Genomic DNA, 14,703 nt, shown 5'->3' with positions numbered 1-14,703 from the left:
TTAAAGCTTCACTAAATCTTCACCATTGGGGATGAAACAGTCTATAACTATCATTGCCTCTGGTGAATTATTTCAGGAAATTTCAAACAAAATGGTTCAGCTGTTACACTAAATGAGACTACAGAAATTTTTTTTTTTCTGAGTGATTTTGGGAACCTTTTCATTTCAAATTATTTCCACACTTTCAAAAGGTATTTGATACATGAAAGGGCATGCTTTTCAGACATCTAGGCACATTTATACAATATATAATCAGGATTTGTGCATACTCCATAGAGATTTTTTAGATTTTAGCAGCCAAATTTCCTGATGATTTCAGGCTGCAGGATAAACTGCACAGAGCAGTTTAAATTCTGGCAATTCTTCAGATAGGAACACTTGACTTTGGAGACTTATTATTATTGTTACAATACTTTAGGGCTTTTTTTGCATAACACAGAATTACTTTGAATTCCACTGGGAAACCAATATGATCTTCAGTCTCTGATCCCATTTATACTGATGTAAATAAAAAATAATTTTATTGAAGTCAGTGGAGTGGTACCCAAACAAAAACTGGCCATTATAGTCAGAAGTTTAAGATAAATTTTACTTGCAAATATTTCTGTATTTTATAAAGAAATAAAGCCTGTCATTTAAAATAGAATACAAACCTATATTTTATATAGATGATGATCTGATTTAATTTTGCTGAAGGATTTTGATTTTTTGTTCATTTATAAAGTATACAAAATTAATGAATGACACTGAAGTGTAAATTACAGATTGGGAAAAACAAATCTCCTAGATGGACCAGCTGAGTTTCATTTCACAGTTAAAAATACGAATCTTCTGAGATGTTGGGGCTTCTTAATTTTAGACTGTTGTATTGTAAACTCTTGTGCTTTTCATATCTGTAACTTTTTGTTCCTTATTTGCTCTACTACTCCAAGTATTTCAAGTCTGCATATGCAAAATTATTTAACATTTTCACATATGTTCCCTGTTTTCCCATTTCTTTTAAGAATTAAGAAAAACCAGCGATGTCAACTATTGCTTATCCATAAAATCAAAATTACAGAGGGAGAATGGAGAGGTATGTATTTCTTGTATTTATATTTTAACAAGTTATTTTAAGAAACAACAGAAAATAATAAAATATGAATATTTACCATGGATTTCCTGTCAAATCTATGCTTACCCAAGCTGTAGGTTTACACATTTTATAAGGTGAGCGTAGTTCTCTGGGTTTCATATGTGAATTAATCAGTGAATCACTTAGTTGGGATAGGGATGCTTCCATCCTAGGAGATATGTTTTTGACATTTATTTTATTTTTTGTTCAGCGGTGGCATAGACCCTGTCTGCCCTAAAAATACAGCTTTCCTGGAGAAGTAGATCATGATGCCATTACCTTTTAATGTAGTCTTGCACATAGGACCACATCCCATTTATTAGCTCATTGCTTCTTCATGTGGCCTAGAGCAGTCCCACTGGAGTCTCTGGACCTCTGCATGACACTATTCACCATAAGTAGCATCTGGAGTATTAAGGCCTTCCAGTCATGGTTGTATTTGTGCTGTACCTCTAGCATGGGTCCCTGACCAGTCTCACTGAGACATTAACTCAAGAAAGAAGAGGCACTAATGTAAGGTATACAGGAGTTGACAGTGTTATGGGCTCAAAGAAAGTACCACATAGGCTCCCACCCCAAGCAAGAAATTGAGCACTGTATCAAGAATTCAAGTGCTTGACTTAAAGACTTCCTTTGGTAAGGGTGGTTGCTTTGTTTAGAATACTTGTTTCTTGTCTACTACTTTTTAGGATCTGATCTGTATTTGATCCTGGGAAAGGCAGATAAGCATGTTCAGATATGATAATGGGTATGGTTGGGTTTTTTTATAGATGAAACCTGATTTGATGTAAAAATCTGCACTGGAAATATTTTACTTCTGCTGCCTCATAATTGTATTCAGTGCTCTGTAAACATTAGAAATTCAAGCGCAGTAAGAATTTACCCTTTTGATTAAAAGCCTGAGATACAGTTAGCTTCTATGGGACAGAGTTTGAGCTATTTATTTATTTATTTTTCCAATTGAACGAGGTACTTAAGTATGAAAGTACTGAAAAAAGCCTTTAAATAAAAGACTGACCATTTCTGTTGTCTAGACAGTTAGAGGTTTTGGTTAGGATAGGATGGGTTTGTCACTATTGTAGTGTGTGTGTTTCATTTCTCTTTGGTTTGCATTAAATTTTTGTTCAGTTGAGTTCTCTTTTAACACAGACTTCCCCTTGACCTAAGGTTATTCTAAAACAAAGAAGACTGAAGTCACGCTGTTTCTTTTCAGTAAAGTAGAAGCAGAAATTATTTTTATGCCTTGTCTTAGAAAATTGCCATGAAATTGGCTGAAATACAATTTTTGTTCTACAGTGAATAAAGCAGGAATTTAGAGACGAAGGTAAGGAAATGAGATTAGAATGTCTGACCATAGAAATTGGTGATAAGAGTATATTTGACAATTATGAATATATGGGATTTAGGGGTAACTTCTAATCTTTAATTCATACATCTGTTTTCTATTCCATTATGGCAGTTCTGTGGAGGACATAAATAAAAAATATGCAATAAATACATCATGTTCAGGTTGAAGTGAAGAATTATGATTTCATCAGGTATTCTTTATGGGATCCTTGTCAGTATAGGGCCTACAAATAATAAATGGATTGTGGGAAACAAGAATTAATATCTTCAAGCAATTACATAATTATAAGGTTCCGTTGGTAGGAAAGCAGAATATAACACTTCAGCTCATGCTGAGTTGCAGTCTGAATCATGATCAGTTCTATTTACTGTTGCCGCTTGTCTGCAGCAAGCTCCGTTCGGTTGCTGGCTGGCCTGAGGCTATCCGCACCCCAGGGCCATTGAGCACTGACACCAATGTGAGGATGCAACAAATGGCGTTTATTTAACTGCGCAACAGCCTTATATAGTCGTCTTGTCCCGTACGAACTCGCACGATACTTGCACATCCTGCTCCTTTTGCCACGCCTACCTTCCGTTACAGCCCGAGATTTTCCGGTCGCCGTACCCTAATCTACCTACATTTCCCCCTCCCCATGCTTCAAGTCATGCAAAGTAAAGCATATCGCTGATTCTGGAGCCTTGCATCAAAGCGTAAGCGTAGCTGGTGGATACAACATCCCGAGCCCAGGTTCTCCAGTAAGATTCCCCTGCAACTCCTGAGATGCAAAGCAAAAGCAAGCTAATCATAAGCGCATTGTTCAAAGCTTTTGTTTCACTCAGCAACGGCCACTGTTCCTCATCTTTCTTGGCACCCCGCCGCTTTACCAGACTCTCTGTACTGTCATGACTCCTCACGTCTGAAGGTCGAGGCTGGTGCTGTTTCGGCTTCCCCCACAGGTACTCCTGCAAAACATAAAGCTCGGACAGCGTACATATTACTTCGGGTTAGGATTTTGTTTTAAATCAGGGCGCAAACAGCGTGTAGGGACCCACTGTATAACATCATCCCGTTTGATGGCGGCATACCCCCTCCCGTGATGTAGCAGCTCCCAACCTGTTTCCCACTCCGCTGCCCCAGGGAACCGAACCTTGACTGGGGGGCCCACTTCTGGCACCCCTGGATCCCAATGTCGCTCAATTGGGGCACGCTCTTGGTCTCCCCGGGCAAAATGATTTAAAGAATAAAGAGGGCGATGTAAAATGTGAGATTGGTAGTTGACAGGAATTATGTCTGGGAATCCTTCCCCCTCCCCAAGAATCTTAATTCTGTGTTTTTGTTTCTTACTTAAACCTGGTTCCCTGTGTCTCGCAGAGCCCAGTCAGAGAATCCCAGCCTTGGTTACCCATAAATCCTGCTCTCTGTTGTTGAGCCACAAAGGTTGTATTGACCATTCGTTGCACAGTTTTCTGCAAACATGCAAACAAACAGGGTAACACAAGTAGGATAATGCCTATTATAAACATTCCCATAAGCAGACTCTATCTACAAAACATGTAGTTTACTTCAGAACATGCTGTTATTCTCTATTATTCTAGCTGAAAGGAAAATTACTGACAGGAAAGCTGATTCTGTTTAAAGGTAACACAGATCAGGCCTTTTAGAGCCTACTCTGAGGCCTACTCTTGCTAAACCATTGCTAAACCATCCGGTATCAATTTCCCCCTTTGGAAGTAGTTAGATTTATTATCTCACTACTTCCATATACTATTCTCAATGATTGCCTCAACACAACCCACGCAGATCCCTATGATAACTATAATCACAACTACATAAACTATTCCCTCTAATAATGTGGCTAACCATCCTTTTAGAAACAATCCACCGTACTCCTGCGCCTGTAGAGACAGAAACATAACCTCGACCCATTAGTAATAGTTCCCCTGGTCCCAACCACTCGTTAGTACCTGGTTCCCTATACCACACTTTGCCTTTGTTTTGCACATAGCTTGCTCCCTGTCGAACTGCCCCCAATGTATTACAATTGGGGGTCGCTCCTTATCTCCTGCTAAAGTTAAATGGTTAAGTACATAAACAGCTTTTGCAAGTCTCTCAGAAGGTTCAGTTTCCTCTCCCCCTTTTTGTTTTTGCAGAAGCTGTTTCAATGTACTATGAACACGTTCCACAATCGCCTGACCCGTAGGCGAATGAGGAATCCCGGTGACATGTGTAATACCCCATAGTTGACAAAATTGACGAAAAATTTATGAACAGTATGCTGGTCCATTATCAGTCTTAAGTTGTTGTGGAACCCCAAGACTTGTAAAGCAAGCAAGTAAATGTCATTTGACATGACGACCTGTTTCCCCAGTTTGTGCTGTTGCCCATATTACATGTGAAAACGTATCAACAGATACATGAACATATTTGAGCCTTCCAAATTCTGCAATGTGAGTAACGTCCATTTGCCACAGTTGCAACGCACTCAGTCCTCGAGGATTTACCCCTATTCCAATTCCCATGCCAATTTTCTGACAACTAGGACAAGCACTAACTAATTCACGTGCTTGTGCCATGGTGAGGTGAAATTGTTTCGCTAACATTTTCGCTGATTGATGAAAGAATTGATGGGATAGGTGTATTTGTTCAAATAAATTTGGTGATATTTGCGTATAGGATACAAGTGTGTCTGCTTTATTATTTCCAATGCTCAAATTTTGATCAAATTGATGACTACGAATGTGGGTGACAAAATAAGGTATCTCTCTGAGGTTTATTGCTTGATGCAACTGTAGCAAAATGGTGTAAAGTCACATATTTCTTATTGGTCGTATAAAAGCTTTTTCAATTCGATTTACAATGCCTGCTGCATAAAGAGAGTCTGTTACAATATTGACAGGTAAATCCTTCCATTTTACAAAAACCTGATATATCGCAAAAAATTCAAGTGTCTGCAATGAGTCCTCAGTAAATTCCTGAGAATTTACAATGTTTCCATTGTCCATCCTCTTGCCAGGTAATAACTGCTGAATGTGATCGCTTTTCTGCATCAGTAAAAACAGTTAGTCCAGTCACAGGTATCTCTGATCTGATAGGTTTTTCTTCCCAATCCTGTTTGCAAATAAACTGTAGCTTTTTATCTTTTGGCAAATGTGTTAACAATTGTCCAGTAAAGTCCTGTAAGGCCATTTGAAAAAGAGTTGACTGATTTGTTAACCACTGTAGATATTCCTTTCTGATAGGTAAATAGATAGCATCTGAGTCTAGTCCGGTAATGTCTGTAATCCTTTTATGCACTTTGACAAGCAATTGTGCTATTGCTTCCACTCTGGTACAAATTGTTGTTTTAGGATGAAAAACCAAAGAGTCCACTCGAGCATTGCCTTCTGCAATAAACCCAGGCAAATTAGTATGATTTCTTACATGTAAAACATAAAACAATGCAGTTCGGATTTGAATTTCTTGCCACAGAGCTCGCAGCAATTCAAAAACACACTGATTACATGTATGCTCTATAACAGATCTATCCAATTGCTTTATAATGCCAGCTACATATGCTGAATCAGCAATCAAATTAAAGGGAATGGGAAAATTCTGAAATATTTTTAATAAAGCTCGTAATTCTACCACCTGAGGTGAACCCTTTTGTTCTACTACCATAGATTCCCACTTGCCGTCAGAATACCAGACAAGGCCCGCCTTGCCTCTGTTCCCAGATCCATCCGTAAAAATGGTCGTTCCATCCACAGGAGTGTCTGCGCACCACACTCCTGTGGCAATTGGAAGTTCCACACTCAATTTTATAACAGGATGGGAGGGCAAGTGGTAAACAACCTGTCCCGAGAAATTCTCCATAGCTGTTTGCAAAGCAAAGCTATTAGCCATACACCACTCAAAATATTGAGCTGCAATAGGAACGGTCAGTGATGCAGGGATCTCTGGCCACAAGCTCCCGACATCGCATCCGACCTTTGATGAATAATCTGTGCCAATAGCTCTGTAACGAATCTGATCATTCTGAATTCCATTGACCAATTATTGCATACGGAATTTGCCTATCAAACAAAGTGATAATTTGTATTTCCTGATTCAAATCAATACGATGTACAAATTTGGAATGTAGCTTGCTTTCTATTTCTGTAATCAGTTGCTGTATCTCTGAAGTAGTGTGTCGTGGCGCTGTTAAAGTTGTGTCCCCTGCTAACAATTGGAATAGAGACTGCAATTGTGACGACGTAAGCCCCAAGTACGGCCGCAGCCATAACTTGAGCCTTATGTTCCACAGTACCCACTTTTGCACATGCCTTTATCATAGCATTCAAATCTGTTTTTCCAGGTAAAACTTCAATGATCTTTTGACAATCAGCATTAGCATTATCCCTGTTTGCCACAGGTCCAAGGCTTGGCAGCCGCACAGGTTAACCCTGCGTGGAAACACCAGTCCTGCGCTCCCTGCGGTTTGGGCTGCGAGTTAACTGCATAGGCCTGGAACTGGTTGGGAAGATTCATTTGTGTCAGCATACGGTTCCCCCGCCCTGCATTCTGCAGCTGGTTGTTATCAGCTGACCTTGAGCATTATACTGAGACCTGCACAGCTTCACAAAATGCCCTAGCTTCCCACAGCAATGACACATCAAAACAGTTATCTCTCCCACTCAGCTTCAACTTCTTAAGGCAGTTTTTCTTAAAGTGACCTTCCTGTTCGCATGTATAACAACGATGAACTACCTTAACTGCCGCCGCAAAAGTTTTTGCTAAATGCTCCATCTGAAATGTGGTGGTTCCTACTTTCTCACAAGCATCCATTAGCTCAGTTAAGGTGGGGTTACGATTTGCCATCCCCACAGCAACCCCTCTGCAGTCCTCACCTGTGTTGTCCCTCGCCAACTATAGTGGCAATGCTTCTCCCACAACCCTCCAATCCAACAGTTGCCAAATATTTCCTCCCTCAGGACCCGCACCCACAATCACCGGATATGCTCGTGGAATTATAACTCCTTCTAATAACGCATCTCGAATGATCCCTTTCCATTTCACTCCTCCCCCCCCCTCCCCTGTATACGCGGGCAGACGCTGACCCTCTCCGCCACCTCCCACATTACCAGATGGACGCAAACCTCCCCCCCCGCCCTGATCTAAAGGTGGAGTAGGGATTTGCAAAGGAGGTTGAGGTGGCCCTAATACTTGTCCCGAACACAGAGGGGGGTTTGGGGGAGACATAGTCACGTGTCCCGAGGCGTTGGCTGAATGATGCTGCTGCAATTCCGTCTTTAATTCTTCCAGTCGTCTACCAAGCTCTGTCACGTCAATTTCGTGTCCATTTCGTGATGGTAACAGTCCTTTAAGTCCTTGTGACTCTGGTACTGCTGACTCTGTAAATGGCTAATCCGGTAAAGGTGGATACAAAGCATGTTTACCCTCCTTCTTGTCCTCCTGCTCAGCCTCATCCGTAGAGAGATCAATGAGAGGGAGGGGGTTGAGGAGGGGGTTTCGGCCAAGTCTCCTGTTCAGCGTCTGAATCAATTAGTCCAAATCGAGCTCGTGTTTTAGGGCGCACTATCAGTCCTGATGGATCTGTATCTATTTTACTCGCTCCCCGCTCCTCAGCTTTTTTCAGAGCCGTCCGTACCCACGGTGATAAAGGAGCTGCCACCGGTACAGCCACCGGGGCCGTGGGAGGTGTTGGTCCCGCAAACAGTGAGGAGATAGTAGGCGCCTGTGGTCCTAAAGCCATAAAAGCTGTATGTGTGACTTCTCTCTCTGCTTTTATTCCTTTTAACGCTTCACTAACCAGCCTCCATGTAGCAGACAATTTAAAGGCTTCCTTATCACCACCACTTGACACCGCATTCCAGAGAGAGTCACCAATCTTCTCCCATAAAGGCACTTCAAAGACATCATTAAAGGTTGTAAAATGTCCTTTATCTTTTGCCCAAAACAGTAACTGCTTTAACGCAGCTTCGTCATATTTAATTCCTCTCTCAGAGAGTATATGTTGGAGGAGTTTCACCACTGCCACTTCTGTCTTGGTCAGGGTAGACCCCACGTAAACACGTCCGAGCCGCATCCCATGTCGCCCAGTCCTCCCGCGCAGCCCGTAGCAGCCACAAGATAACTCCCCATGTTTTTAATTCTTTGGCAGAACCTGCTGCCATAGCTCGCTCAGCAAGCTGCATCGAGCACCGCTCCCAGGTATTCGGCTGTAAACAATCAGCCGGTCCTGCCACCGCCCCCCCCTTTAACGAGACGGTCCACACACTGGGCTACGTCTTTCGATTTCACAGAAATCTTAAATTCCCCGCCCAGTAACGAAATCACCTTTATCAAGGTTTCCATGGTTCGCGAACCCACTCCGACCGCCTGCGGTCCGCCAGTCCAGCAATCACGTCGGGGTCACCACTTGTTGCCGCTTGTCTGCAGCAAGCTCCGTTCGGTTGCTGGCTGGCCTGAGGCTATCCGCACCCCAGGGCCATTGAGCACTGACACCAATGTGAGGATGCAACAAATGGCGTTTATTTAACTGCGCAACAGCCTTATATAGTCGTCTTGTCCCGTACGAACTCACATGATAATGACACATCCTGCTCCTTTTGCCACGCCTACCTTCCGTTACAGCCCGAGATTTTCCGGTCGCCGTACCCTAATCTACCTACATTTACTTGAGTGCAATTATTCACAGAGCAGCCTATTTAGAGCAGGTTTTACTTGGGTAAGCATATTACTTTCTAATTCTTAATTTTCAAAGTCTTAGAACAGAGCTAGTCAGAAAACTAACTTTTCTGGCAACAGGCTGGTACTTCTGTTAAAAATAATAATTAAGCAGCAGTGTGTCAGAGAGTTTTTCACAGAAAGGAACTTAAGAGATCCCATGCTCAGGCTTGAATTATTTCCTTAAACTATTAGAATTGATTTACCAGAATAAAGTAAAGTACATTTTTTTTTAGGTCACTGAAACAGCAAATTAATTAAGTCCAGAACCTCTCTTGGTGGGTAAATTATGTTTTGTTTAGCAGAAGCACAGTGTGAAGTATCCTTGTATAGTCTACTGAATTCTCCAGTTCCATAAAATACTACACTGTGTCTGTACCCAAAGTAGTATTTCTCCAACATCTATTCAGGGTGTTTTTATGTACCTAGTTAGTGGGTGCTTGTTTTGTCTGAGATCTCTTAGTAAAGGATTCTTAGAGCTTATTTGTAAAAACATAATTACTGTAGTTATAATTAGAACTATAAATGCAAGATAAACATATCGCTTGTATCATTGTTAACTTTCCTTTTCCATTAAGGAGTCACAGCACAACAGCACAGTTGAAGAAGACTCTGAAGGAGATAATGATTCTGAGGAATTTTATTACGGAGGACAGGTAATGGAGGATATTTTTGCACAAGTTTCAAGAAATTAATATTTGAAAGCTTCTGTGGTTCATTCCATTATAAATTGATAGTAGCAATTAATTTCTTATGTTTATTCAAAATAGAATGCCATGTGTATATATACATAGTATTTTATAGTAGAAGTATTGAATATGTTATACTGTATAATTATATAAAATTTAAAATAAGATGAGTTTGTTTATATTTGTAAAGCTGTAAGAACAGAAAAACCAAGTGCTCTTCAGGATGTTTGAAAATAGAAGCCAGTTGCTTATTTCCAGGAAATAGATATTCACTCTTTAAAGCATATCCCATTATTGATACAAATGAGAAGTCAGGCTGGATCCAAATCTGTTTCCTTCTGGAGGATTGCCATTTTGTAAAGTCAAGAGCACTGGAAGTTAATGGTAAAAAGGTTATTACAAAACAATTTTGATCTAGGCAATAGTGCATTCTTTTTCTGAGCTCTAAAGTTAAATTCACCTTGAAAAATGCTACATATTTTTAGATTAATGTATGGCTCTGTGTCTTTACTTCTTGTTCCCTCAGCAGAATTATTTATTATTACATTCTCTTATGTATTGGGAAATAAAATCTCTTCATATCTTTTCCTTTTGCAATGTCAATAGAGCGCTTCATGCTGCTAGTCTCTTTATTCAGATTTTTCTTAATTTTTTAGTCTATTGCCCCAAAGGAATCATTCCTCACTTATGTTATTAGAACTGTTTGTTTTGATGAACATTTTAACAAATTACGGTCACTGTTTATGAAAGTTGTCACTGCTTCAGCCTTGAGGTTGAAGCCATCCATGCCCTGGGTGTGCAGAGCCGAGGCTGCAGGAGAGTGCCAGCAGTGCCAGCTGGCTGGGTCGGTGCAGAGAGAGTGGGATGCTGATGAGCAGGACATCGCCAAGCCTCTTCTCTTGCAGAGCCAACAGCGTGGTGGGGTTTGAACACAAAATACACGTTGAGGTGCTTTATTCTAAAAAAAAGCATGCCTCTAAAAAGCTATTAAAAGTGATATTGAAGCTGGAACTGAAAGAATGTATTTTCAGTGTTAGAAAATAACTGACTCATGTTCAGTTTAGAAATGACTGCAGGAAATGCCTCCCTTCAGCTGCCAAATCCTATGGCCCCACGGAGAGCTGGGAAGGATCATGTACACATACTTCAGTGCAAAGACTGGTATCTTATTTTAATCTGCCTGAAAGGAAAAAAATCTTCTGATTTTGCCCTTTACTGATGAGTTGTGTGTACTGACTTAATTTTTCAACTCTGCAGAAAGGGCAGTGACCTTAAGGTGAAGGAAAAGGCAGCAAATGGCTGGGAGTGCTTACTTCTTGAACCAGCACAAATACATTTAGTAAAGGATGCCTGCCAGTGCCCAAATGAATGAATAAATATTAACGCTGCCTATGCAATATGAACACAGAGAGCAGTAAATCATTTTGCAAGATGTAAAAGAGCTGTGTAATAGGAAATACTGGTTAGAATTTAGTTGCCTTATATTTGGAGTGGAAACTACATTATATTGCATTGTCATTTTTTAAGGTAGTACATTTAATTGACGGAATGATAACTGGCAAAATAAAGCAGTAAAATTACAATTAAATCAACAATAAAAATAAATAAAATATCAGATGACTGTGAATGTCTTGAGTATAGAATACTCAAAAAGCAAAATAAGGAGAACAAAACCAAAAAAAAACAAAGACATCACAGAAAGTATATTTAACAAGAGAGAAAAAAGGAAAAAGGAATTTTTTAATTTAAAATTTCATGGTCAAAAAGACAAAATTCTAAAGAAGAATTTTAAAAAAAAGATTGAGGATTTAGGAAATAAATAGGAAATCAGATAATGAGTGAAATCCCTCGAGAGATAAAAAGAACAGTCCTTTTTCAAAGAAATTGATTATAAGACTTATTAAGCGAGCACCAGGTGTATTAGAAAAACAAAGTAGTTGACTGTATATGTGGGGAACCAGTAAGGTAAGCTGCTTCATTTGAGACAAGTGTGTGCTGTGCCCACAGAGAAAGGGGACAAAAATGTTGACTTTAGCAACTAGAGGGAATAGATGCTAGTGTAATTGTGTGTAATACACTTGGAAAAGGTGGAGGTCAGGGATAATTCTAACATTTCTAAGTGGTTACAGCTGGAAAGACAAGAGAGCAACTGATGATGAAACAAGGACCATGGAAAATGGGAAATGGCATTTGATGGGCAGTGAAAACAAGACATGACCTTTTGGTCATAAATTAAATGTTTGTATCCGCTTCCTAGGCACCTGCTTGTAATCCTCCCTAAGGATTTAATGGATAAATACTTTAAAGTAGCTAAGTGATTCAATAGCTTAAGTCCTATTGATTTTCAATGGGTCATTATGTGGGACAAAATAATCTGAATCAGATCTCAGATTAAAAACTGAGACTTTCTAAACACAGACCCTTCAGACACAGCAAAGTTATCAGATTTTTTAGCTTTTATATTCACTTTCTCTGAGACTCTTTGTTAATTCTCACTTTGAATCTCTGTCTTCTACATTTGCAAAAGAGAACAGGAGATTGAAACAGTAATACTACTGCCTTTGGCACTCTCCCTCTCTCTTGTGCTTCAGTTACAGGACATACTTGCAAATGCAGATATACAAAACTCTGGCAGTCTCCTCTGAGTACATCAGCATGTCTGTGGCACTAATTCAGGGATGAAAAATGCCACACTGTGATCCTACAATTTGCCAGAACACTGCTTTGTTTCCTTTTTGAGTTCATAACCTCTTACCATCAGAAAACAGACTGGAGAAAGTATTATGTTGAGCAGTTCCGTGTTCTGCATAGTGTTCCTTTTGGATTTTACTATTATTGATACAGAAGACTGCTTAAAAAATGTGGTTTAGGACCAACAAAGGTGATGGGTGAGCCACAGCTATGATTTGTGAAGTGATCGCTGTGCTCTCTTTGGAAGCAGGACAGCAATTACTGATGCATCTTTAAAGAATTCATCATTGAGTAATGAGCATGTAAAAAGGATTGGTTTGCTCCTACCTTAAGCAGAAAAAAAAAATTATAATAAAAGTTTTCTTCCTGTGCTCTTCTACTTGGGAAATTATTCTGACATGCCTGCCCAAACAAGGCAGGGATACTTGGCTTATACCCTTCTGGTCATGAATATTGTTGATATCACCGATAAATACATGCCCATGCTATGCTGATGAATTCTGTGCCTTATATTTGAAGAATTCTAAGTCTAATCAAATTGTTCTTTGCTAATTTTCACATGTAAAAAGTGATCAGCTGATTATTATTTTAGTTCTATAGAAATTTATCTAATTAGATTAAAAAGTACATCTCTAGGTATCAGAGCTGAAAGTGTCGCAGCACTGGTCTCCTACAGTTTGGATGTACAAATGGAAGAAACAGTACTGTAGTTAAATACAATTCTGCAATAGCAAGAATTATCAGCAGGAATTCCTGTATAAGGATGAATATATGTCTAAAGGGATAAATTGCACTCTTGTGCTTTGCTCTCTGAATTTGTCAAAGGTATAAGCCAAATCCTACTCTCATTTCTGAATCTGTCCAAATCTAGGGAGTTCATCAACTTTTGTGGAATTATTGTCATTCTAATTGGTGTAAAGAAGTAGAATTAGGCTCACACAATCAGGAGCATATTGCTTAAAGAGAAAGTAGTAATAGACTTTAATAGATTGTTACAAGCCTAAAAAGGTATTTTGGTCCTTGTAGAAGATAGGAGGATATTAATTATTTTACTTCATACAGCCCAACCAAACCAGCTCACAATTTTTCTTTATAGTGTAAGCACTAACATAACTGCTTCCACTTTCCATGCAGAGTTTTAAAAAATGGGGATGATGTCTAAACACATTTCTTTACACCTTCTCTGGTAAAATACTTAAAATGGGAAAGTGTTCTTTAATTATTTTTCTTTTTGATCTAATTGCATTGGTAGATAGAATAGTCAAATACAGCCAATGAGTAGATTGAAAATGTAACTTAGACACTGAGACACTTGGTATATAGTATAGTCTCATGCTTCTCTCGTTGAGCCCAAAACATTCTGTGTCTAAAATATACGAGAGTGTGACAACAAGCAAGAGGGAGCAAACCTTTGTCCTGTAGCGGTTGGACTGGGATGCTATGACTGAGGAGATCTAGTTCTTTTCCTACTTACCAGTTTTAAAATGCACAAGTGGCCTAGAACAGACCTCAGGACAGGACAGAGGGATGAGTCCTTTGCAGCTTCTCTTCCCACAAACAGGAGCGGGACCCTCTGGAATTTCGATGCAGAAGTGCCTGCTTTGCAAATCACATTGCTTAGGAGAGATAGACCACCTCAGTGCTTCGGCTTATCAACACAGTGTCCATTCTGAGCATGGCATTAAGGAATCTTTATGCAGCATATTTTGCAGGGGGAACTTTCAAGAGCCTAGATTAGGTGCCAGTAATGAAATAAATAAGAACTTGTAGAATGTTTTTTCTCTTGTAGGTTAGCTATGATGGAGAACTTCACAAGCACCCACAGCTGGAAGCTGATTTGACAGCAGTGAGAGAGATCTATGGACCTAATGCAGTATCTCTCAGGTATGTCATTGACCCTTCTGTATTGTGGAACCTTTAATGTTTTGGAGATTGACTTCCATGTGGACCTTCCCTCACTGCCAAAACACAAGTCTCTTCTGATGATTTCTGTATATTGTGGCAAAAGGAAGGAGCACTGCTGGCTAGCAATAATGCTGGTTTTTGTTTTTTTATTTTTCTGTTTGAATACTGATAAAACTGACTACACTGAGAACACGCCCTGGAAGCCTGTTCTAAAACATCATTGTCTTTTGCAGTTCAGTCAGTATTTGATCATGCTGTTGTATTTTGTT

At 39.7% G+C, this 14,703-nt stretch overlaps 1 protein-coding gene across 2 annotated transcripts in view; it reads left to right on the top strand.

The window, feature by feature from the left end:
- Nucleotides 1–14,703, top strand: part of LOC137675732 (protein mono-ADP-ribosyltransferase PARP8) — a 189,046-nt gene that overhangs the window by 103,586 nt on the left and 70,757 nt on the right. For both annotated transcript variants that reach the window (XM_068421923.1, XM_068421922.1), the window contains exons 5-7: nt 1,005–1,075; nt 9,728–9,805; nt 14,319–14,413. In XM_068421923.1, the coding sequence (XP_068278024.1) occupies nt 1,005–1,075; nt 9,728–9,805; nt 14,319–14,413 (244 nt within the window). The remainder of the gene's footprint in view (nt 1–1,004; nt 1,076–9,727; nt 9,806–14,318; nt 14,414–14,703) is intronic.

Source organism: Nyctibius grandis, chromosome W (assembly GCF_013368605.1).
Source record: "Nyctibius grandis isolate bNycGra1 chromosome W, bNycGra1.pri, whole genome shotgun sequence".
In the NCBI taxonomy this organism is placed as follows: Eukaryota; Metazoa; Chordata; class Aves; order Nyctibiiformes; family Nyctibiidae; genus Nyctibius; species Nyctibius grandis.
Note: the sequence above shows the minus strand (reverse complement) of the source record. Positions and strands in the feature narration are given on the sequence as shown.